This window comes from Aptenodytes forsteri, unplaced genomic scaffold (assembly GCF_000699145.1).
Source record: "Aptenodytes forsteri isolate BGI_AS27 unplaced genomic scaffold, ASM69914v1 Scaffold9, whole genome shotgun sequence".
NCBI classification, from domain to species: domain Eukaryota; kingdom Metazoa; phylum Chordata; class Aves; order Sphenisciformes; family Spheniscidae; genus Aptenodytes; species Aptenodytes forsteri.
This window is the reverse complement of record NW_008796217.1, coordinates 7,780,302-7,789,914: the sequence shown is the minus strand read 5'-3', so window position 1 is coordinate 7,789,914 and position 9,613 is coordinate 7,780,302. Positions and strand designations below refer to the sequence as shown.

The 9,613-nt window shown below is 43.5% G+C and overlaps 1 protein-coding gene across 1 annotated transcript in view; it reads right to left on the bottom strand.

Moving 5' to 3' along the window:
• The window catches only part of CMTM7 (CKLF like MARVEL transmembrane domain containing 7), a 15,176-nt gene extending 5,848 nt beyond the window's left edge, over positions 1-9,328 (bottom strand). The window contains 2 exon segments of the mRNA XM_019474471.1: positions 9,157-9,240; positions 9,242-9,328. Of these exon segments, the coding sequence (XP_019330016.1) occupies positions 9,157-9,240; positions 9,242-9,328 (171 nt within the window).
• Positions 9,329-9,613: the final 285 nt, after the last annotated feature.

The window sequence follows — 9,613 nt, the reverse complement described above, 5'->3', positions numbered from 1 at the left end:
TGTCTTTCTTATGCTGAGGGCTCCAGAGCTGGACGCAGTACTCCAGGTGGGGTCTCACCAGAGCAGAGTAGAGGGGCAGAATCACCTCCCTCGACCTGCTGGCCACGCTGCTTTTGATGCAGCCCAGGATACGGTTGGCCTTCTGGGCTGCGAGCGCACATTGCTGGCTCATGTGCAGCTTTTCATCCACCAGTACCCCCAAGTCCTTCTCAGCAGGCTCGCTCTCAATCCCTTCATCCCCCTGTATTGATACCAGGGATTGCCCCGACCCACATGCAGGACCCTGCACTTGGCCCTGTTGCAACTCATGAGGTTCACACAGGCTCACTTCTCCAGCTCGTCCAGGTCCCTCTGGACGGCATCCTGTCCCTCAGGCATCTAAACCCTATGGACTTTCAGAACTGAAAGCTGTGAAAATTAAGGTGCCCATGAACACATGTGCCTTTACTTCCATTTAGTGAGAGTTCTCACATGAAAAATTGGAGGACCTGGCTGCAACTGAGCTAACAGTTTTACCCTTTTCTACCACCTACAGAGAAGGAGTATTAGCAGACTATAAGGTAGTATCATAGCTAATAATATAAACATTTGGAGGAACTGATTAATTCACCCGACCCCCAATACAATAGTTATAAAGCTTTAATATGTTAACATTGTCACATAAAACTATAAAGCATTGTTGTACAACTTCTTTCAGTTGTAGGCTTGCAAAGGACAAAAGCTATTTTATTTTTTTAATCTAAAGCTACTTGTTTATTTTACTAATCTTGCTGCTTCTACCAGCCTGGCTAGCCTGGGTGATAAAAATAAATCTACCGAGGATATACCTGAATATTTTCTTATTACAGACTTTGTCAATGCATGCTTTCAGCCACTGTGATTTTTAGTTCATCCAAAGTCAGCCAGGAGCAGTAATGATTCACATTTTAATTGTTTCTCCAAGACATTAAAAAAAAACTATCTGAAAAAGCCAGCACTTCAAGACTGCACCATCCTTTCCTGCACACTCATCTTCCAAACTCCTAACCAATTGCATCCATTATCAGAATAATTTCCTTAAGATTAAAAGGAAAAAAAAACCCACCACCCAAACAACATAGCTTAGATTCTTCCTGCTGTAGTTTTAACTGAGTTTCACCTGCTCAGTTCTAAGCTGACAGGCGAAACATACACATCCTCAAGTGCAACCAAAAGCTCTACACGCACATAAGAACTTCACAAGAAGTTCACAAGAACTTGCACCTTGGCCAAACTCCATCCAAACCGGCACATCAATGTCGTGACAGTGAACCACCTCAAAAAAGTGGCTCCAAAGAGAAAAGTCAGTGCTCCGGGATCCTTTCCCACACAAGTGGCTAAGCTATTGTTAGATCTGGTCCGGCTCCATTATTTTTACTGTGGTAGTCCAAGTAGTTGATACTAGCATTGTAAGTGATGCTCAGTCCAAGCCAGTGACAGGCTTCTGCACTAGAGTAAGCCTACATCTCCTCCCACCTTTGAAATAGGTACAGGGTAGGGAAGACAGGACTTTGAGGTGCAGGGCTTGATCATGCTCAATGCTTCTCAAGAATGGACGTTACATATGCCTTTGAAAATGCATGGTATCGCTCAGTCCCTGTCTCCCCAAATATGTTCCTGTCCTCTGGCTTGGGAGTGTAACATCATAGCAGCATCCTGCATGTTTAGTGCTTCTGTCTGTACCATGTCTGTTCTCTGGGTCTTACAGCCTAGCCACTGGGGAATCCTAAATACACAAAGTCTTGCATCTTGTGCATGGCAGAGCTTTTTGAGATGCTACATTTCTTAGAAGACAACAAAGCAATGCTCTCCGCAATTCAGCATTTAAAGACTAGTCCAACTAGGACTCCAAGGGAAAGGACAGGAAGGACTGAGCAGGCAGGGTGGCAGCAGCCAGTAACCATGCTGGCTCAGGCTGCCGCAGAACATCTATCTCGGTTCCTTGAATCTTAATGTCAGTTAAGCAAAGAGTTGTCTGACTTAGCTGTTGAGTAACTTCAACAATCAGAAGGAGATCAGCAGGTCATTTACCCTATAATCTGGAACACTTGAAGCGATGCAAGACACAGCTATTATTTTCATGAGAAAATGAAAATTAAATTTAATGAAATTTCATTCTATAGGGAGACTCAACAAGAAGTCATGGCAAGCGTTGAATCTTGCTCTTGGATAAAGGTGGGATGAGGACAACACTTCTCTAACCACCACAGGCTAAAAGAGGTTCCTTTATTCAGGTGCCTTCACAATAATGAGGTCTCAGTTTCAATTACACTGTAGGAATCAAGAAGGAAGCACTAATTCACAGAAGTATTAAATCTGCCTTTTGGCTCATTTCATGCCAGAACCATTAACTTTATGAACTTTTTTAGTGTGTTCAAAGGATAAGGACTGGATCCTTGAAGTACAACCACCATCCAAATAATAAGACACACTGGTAAAAAAACCCAAAAAACTTAGTTTAAACCAGACCTAGTTCTTTCAACTTCATGGAAGCATGAAAGGGGTTTTTTTCAGTTAGAAGGTATAAAAATTTGAGAAGAAGCATAAAGAAGAATGTGAGCCATCCAAGGACAAGATCAGGAAACTCATCTGAGGTGTTAAATTCCTCAGAAATAAGAAGATACAAGGTACCAACCAGTCAGTGAAGAATCTGCTCAGCTTCTAAGAACAGGGTAGAAATGTGGATTTGAACAAACATGCTTTCCATTTCAAGTGTACTTCACAATTAAAACAATTCCAAAAACAGTTAGTAAAGATTCTCCCTTCTTTGATTTTAGATGTGCCTCAGCCTATAGGTAGGAAGAAATCACTGTGTGGCAAGAGGTATTTCTTTCAAAGATTTCCTTTCTTAGCATAAATTTCACAACCTGATATTTACATGCAGTTTCTAAAGAGGGTTCTCTGATCGGAGGCACATAATGATATTTCACAGGACAGATGCAAAGGGGACGATATCAACAACTTTATATAAAGCTACACCATGTTTGCCACACTATATTGCCTGCATGGCTAGCAGGTAGAGTCAGAGTTTAAAACTCACCTGCTGAAAAAGAATGCTAACAAATGTAGGAAATAGAGCCACATAATATTATTCTTCCTTTAAAAGTGACAAATACCAAAGTTCCTTCACGAGATATCAGTTTATCATGATATACCAAGTGATGATTGTATCTTTTCTCCCCCCTGTAATTCCTGTTTCCAGACAACTTGAAGTTGAGCAATAAAATGATTAATACATAACTGTCCTGGATATAGTTCAACATATATCTTAGAAGTCAGTTCATGGCACAGAGAGAGAGAGAGAAATGAATGGCAAAGCAATAAAATGATCAAATGTTATGAGTGTTCTTTATGCATCTGTGCTCAGGGGAGTAGGTTAATACATCTTGAAAATAAAAACTAGAGGCACAAAAAATTAGAGCATTGTCATTTCCATTTCAATATAGTATTTCACATATTGTGAGAGCAGCAGACATGTAACTCATAGCCAGCAAGCCAGTCAGATCAGAAGTACAGGTCAAGTGATGGTCAGTCTCATTAGAAGATTCTAATATGCTCCACAAAATATATCCAGGCTTCAGACCTGCATTACAAAAGGGGTGGGGAACACATTGCAGGACACTACTATTTAAGTGCTTTCTGGTTTCTGAAAAGCAAAACAAAGAACATAGGCATCAATCAACTCCAAGGAGGGATTTTTGGATTTAAATAAAGTTCCGTATTTACTCTGTTTCACAGAAGTTGATCGGCTTAAACTAATCCACTTCTTGACTTTCCATTGGACCAGATACTTGAAGTGAGTCATAAAGTGTGTTTAGAACACTGGTATATATCAGGAACTATCCCACAGTGAAGCCAACGTGAACTAAAGGCAGTCAGCAATTGCCAGGAGGCACTCAACACCTTACCAGACAGAACAGACATCATAAAAGAAAGATGGTAAGAGTCTGCATTCTCATCTCTATTTTGAGCTGGAGACGAGGCAACCACATCCTCTGCAATGTGCCTGTGGAAAATGTTGGCTCCTGAACAGCACTGACATAAGCTCCCAAGCCTAAACTCCATTTTGATTTGAAGTGAACACAGCTCTACCAAAAATGAAACATAATTTGCTCTTTCCTGATACGATCTTCTTTCAAAAGCCAACCCATGGCCCCTAAAAAAGGGTGAACAAGTACAGATCTTTCACGGATGTTAATGGGAGGTGGGACATGAGCTGGGAGATCTGATCTTCCCAACAAAAAAGGGCCAGAGGTTATGCTGCTGCTGCCTTTAAGTGATGAGGGCAAGGCTCAAGACCCTTTTCCCCCTGTGCTATGACACCACTCACTCAATGTCCCAGGCATGGGCCAGGTCAACCAGCCACACCCAGGGCTGGGGGGTGAGAGAGGGGCTGCAGCAGCACAACGCGTGTCCCAGCCATGCGGGAAATGCAAGGTGTGATCCAGTTATGTGTCTCATGCTCACAGCAAAGATCACAGAATCACAGAATGGTTGAGGTTGGAAGGGGCCTCTGGAGGTTACCTTGTCCAACGCCCCTACTCAAGCAGGGACACTTAGAGCCGGTTGCCCAGGACCAAGTCCACCTAGGTTTGGAGTATCTCCAAGGATGCAGACTCTACAACCCCTCTGGGCAACCTGTGCCAGTGTTTGATCATCCTCATGGTGAAAAAGCATTTTCTGATGTTCAGATTGACTTTCCCCATCAGGTACTTATACAAGCTGGTGGGCTTCCCTGAACCTTCTCTTCTCCAGGCTGAACAGTCCCAGCTCTCTCAGCTTCTCCTCACGTGAAGGATGCTTCAGAACCTTCATCATCTTTGTGGACCTGTGCTGGACTCACTCCAGTAAGTCCATGTCTCTCTTGCACTGGGGAGCCCAGAACTGCACACAGCACCACAGATGGGGCCTCACCTGTGCCAAGTAGAGGGGAAGGATCCCGATCTGCTGGCAACACTCGTCCTAAAGCAGCCCAGGATGCTGTCGGCCCTCTTTGCCACGAGGGTGCCTTGCTGCCTCATGGTCAGCTTGTTGTCCACCAGGACCCCAAGGTCTTCTCTGCAAAAGTCGCTTTCCAGCCAGTTGGCCCCCAGCCTGTACTGGTGCAGGGGCTTACCCTCAGATATCCCCGGATGCAGGACTTTGGATTTCCCTGTGTTGAACTTGATGAGATTCCTCTGTCCAGCCTGTCAAGGTCCCTCTCAATGGCAGCACAACCCGCTGGCTCACCAGCCGCTCCTCCCAGTTTTTTATCATCTACAAACTTGCCGAGGTGCACTCTGCCCCATCGTCCAGGTCATTAATGAAGATGTTGAACAGTACTGGCCCCAGTATTGACCCCTGGGGTATACCACTTAGTGACTGGCCTCCAAGGACCTTGTACCACAACCCTCTGGGCCTGGCCATTCAGTTTTTAATCCACCTCACTGCCCACTTATCTAAGCCATACCCTGTCAGCTTGTCTATGAGGATGTTATTGGAGACCATAACCTTACTAAGATGAAGGCAAACAACATCCACTGCTCTCTCCCTTGACCACCAAGCACGATTTCCCCTTTGTAAATCCATGCTGACTACTTCTGATAACCTTCTTGTCCTTCACGTGTTTGGAAATGCTTTCCAGGAGGATTTTCTTCATCACCTTCCCAGGGCCTGAGGTGAGGCTGACCAACCTGTAGTTCCCTGTATCTTCCTTCCTGCCCATGGAGATATCAAACTGTTCAGAATGGCACACTTCCCTTCTGTACCTCTCAGGCTAGAGAGGATAGGGAAGGACTGGACAAGAGTGATAAAATCCCTTTCCCTGTGCTATAAAATGCTACTTGAAGTGTTCCCTGGAAACGCTGTTCCTTTTTTAAAATCAGCTCTTTTCCTCCCTGTTTCTTCTTGTCCCTGTTGAAGAACAAGCATCTGAAGTCCATTGGTCATTGATTACACTCAGTAAAAAACAAGGAAAATGTGTACCAAGACTTCAAGGAAGTCAATCTTCCACTGCAGGAAAATTCAACACCTTCTTAAGGAAAGGAGAGGAATCATGACTTTGTATTATGAAGAGATTATATACAGGAGGAAGATCCAACTTCCAATTACTCCCAGGGCATATGCACACTGGAGAAAAGGTCCGTGACATGAGGCCCAGATGCCGTTGTACTCCTCATTTCAGATGGTTTGGATTCCACCTAGCTCCCTGCACTTGGTCTTGGCTGGCTGTAGTTCTGCAGATGCAATTAGTTTACAGACAAAGCTCAGCTCCAAACATCCTAGCTTCACAGGAGTGGACTGGACATGATGCTGGGACCAAGAGCAAGCCAGCAACACAATCCTCAGCCCCTCTGGCAGCTAGATCCTGTGAAACTGCCCCAGAGCTGCCTGCATCTCAGGACTAATAGGCTGGACTCCCCTTCACTAACACAATCGTGCTGGAGGGTACCAGCAAAGATGGAAGAACCTGGACCAAGCCGGCAAGTTCAAAGCAGCTTACTAGAGAATCACCTGCTCCAAGGAACGAGCAGGCAGAAGAGATTACAGATACAATTTTCCTCACTAGTGCCCTGAGGGTAATGAAGGAAACATAAGAAAGGACTTGTTTTGCCCTTCATGTACCCATAGGCCAGCTGGCACAACTAAGCATTTTCTGATCATGTGGTAGAGGACTGTAGTTTGTCTAACCACAGAACAATTTTATAACCCAAGAATCAATCTGTGCAAGTGCTTTGTATGATCTTTTTCTACTGTCCTGCTTCAATGGATGTAATAAATAAAGCTCTGGCTTTATTACCAATACTTAATTCTTTTGTAACATTTGGAGAGAACTAAATTTTCCTCAGACACAGCTACCTGCACAAACGTAAATCCAGCATGATCTCCAATATTGACAACAACCTACTCTAAAGGAAAGCCTAATGTTCTGAGCATGAGATACATTTCCATAGACAAACACTGACACAACAAGGGAGGAATTGAATGTCACTGGCTCTTGAATTCTGACCCCAGTTTTGTAACCATCTTACTGTCTGAACTTCAGTAAATCATGTATTTCGCTGCTTCAGCTCCCCCATTCGCCAAATGAGGGCTAATAAAGACTTCACATGCATTGTGTTAAAGTTTTTCACCTTCAAAACACTTTAGGCGTGTAAAATAAGGCAAAAATGTTGAGCACCGCTAATAAACCTCTAGGTCAAGATGATTCTTTTCCTTTATAGTGTGAATGAGAATAGATGCCCACTAAAAAAAAAACAAACCAAAAACCACAGCCCCTCTCCCCGAAAAAGCCCAAACCAACAATCAACAGATCACAGATGTAACAGACAAGCATGGGTGAAAATATGTGTGGGAATGACCCTAAAACATCCGAGGAGGAAGCCACAGAACAAGTAAAACAGTAGGAAAAGGTTGGTTGGGGGTTGCTTTTTGGTGGATTTGTTGCCATTACACCACACAAGATAAATAAAAATGAGAGTCCTAGCTCACTGTAAAATGGGAATTGGTATTTATTCCTGACTGTCACTTATTTACTTACAGTAGACTTTGATATCATGTGTTGCAAAAAAACCACCACACACAAGACATTGCAAATAAACTGTTTTCTAACTGGAAGCACAATCTTTAATGCTAAGGCTACTACTCATCTTCTTGACCATTCCTCACTGTTCTGTACCACACATTATCACTTGCCCGTACCCAGCTGTTCTTTCACAATTCTATTAATGACTGCGAAGTAAGGGTTATCCTTTCCCACTGTGCCTGTACAAGACTCCATGCAGTGGTGAGGTACTGGGTGTGGCTAGGATAGACTTAACTGCCTTCACAGCAGCTCGTATGGCGCTGTGCTTTGCATGTGTCGTTAAAACAGTGTTGATAACACATCTGTCTTTTGGCTGCTGCTGAACAGTGCTTGCACAGCAGCAAGGCTTTCTTTCTCTCTTCTCCCTCCCCTCACCCCAAAGCAAGTAGGTTTGCAAGTGGGCAAGACGTTGGGAAGGGACACAGCCAAGACAGCTGGCTCCAGCTGACCAAAGGGATATTGCAGACCACATGATGTTGTGTTCAGCAATAAAAGCTCAAGAAAAGGAGGTATAAGGGGAAACATTCGTGGTTATGGCGTTTGTCTGCCCAAACAACCATTACACATGCTGAGGTCCTGCTTTCCAGGACCATCTGCTTGCTGATGGGGAGTAGTGAATGAATTCCTCCTTTTGCTTTGCTTGCATGTGCAGCTTTTGCTTTCCTTATAAAACTGTCATTATCTTGATCCATGGGACTTTTCGCCTTCCTTCTATTTTCTCCCCATTCTGCAGGAGAGGGGAGTGAGTGAGAGGCAGGGTGGGTGTTTGGCTGTTGGCTGGGGTTAACCTACTGCAGGTGGCCTACTCCTTGCCTGGGATTTCTAGCTGCCGCAGTAGTACAAAGAACAACATTAAAAACCTTCATTGCAGAAAGGAACTGAATGTGGTTTTTGCAAATCCGAAGACCATACCCTGAACTGACAGGCTGAAACCACTGTGTTACTGTATAACTTTTAGCTATGGATAATAATTTTCTTTTTCTATATAGAAATAAGACGTGAAATGCCAGCTAAACTGCAGGGAAAGATAATGTCGATAAGAAGCAAAATTGCCTCAAGGTGCCCAGTTCTAGAGAAACACTGTAACTCTTATCTCAAAGATTTACCATAATACTGTGACATGCACATTGTCATGTATAATCCACCCAGCACTGCATTATCTTTTCATTTAATTATTTTGCCATGCAATGTACAACCACTTTCTTGCTTTTCTCAGAATATTTTCTTTTCTTTCTTGACTGTACTCCCCTCTACTACATTCTCCCATAAGAAGCTGTACTATGACTTTTTGTCTCCAGTGTTTCCTTTCCTTTTCTTCTGCTCTTTATTCCCCTTTCCTCTTCTTTCCCTGCATCACACTCCGTATTTCTTCTCCTTTATAACTCTCATTCTCTCCCATCCAAATTTCCCTCTATACATGCAAACACACCACAACTCCCTCTTTTAATGTTTCCTAGCTATCCTCCCTACTCCCTTGCATCAGGACATACATTGTAATTAGCTAACTAAAAATTAGCACCATTTAGGGGAAAAAGGTCAGGGGACAGGATTCAGCACGGTACTTACACCTGTACAAAGACTGTAGGCAGCAGCTCTGGTTTACCAGTCTCCAGTTAGTAACTGGCAATACCTGAAAGTGCTTTTCCTTTCCATCCTTCTCTGACAATTTAACCCTCTAGAAGACAGAAACAGCTTCCCCCCCACCCCGGATGCGGTAAAACAGCATTGACAGGAGAGTTTTTCCATTGCACTTGCTGGAGCACCGATGAACCTTTGTACTGCATTAATGTCCCTCCTCCTGAATCTGAAAAGAGGGCGACCCTGAGAACTATCCATGAAATTGGTAAAAACTGGTTGATTTCCACTCTCTTAAAACTTATCCAAGTTCTAGTGCAAGCAATAGTACAGAAACTGTCTGTCTACAGATTTGGAGCAAGGGACAGCACTGACTCATATCCAAATTTATCACAGCCTTTTTAAAAAAACAATATAATAAGAGCTAAATGCTTTTTGTATTTGAACGAAAAAAAG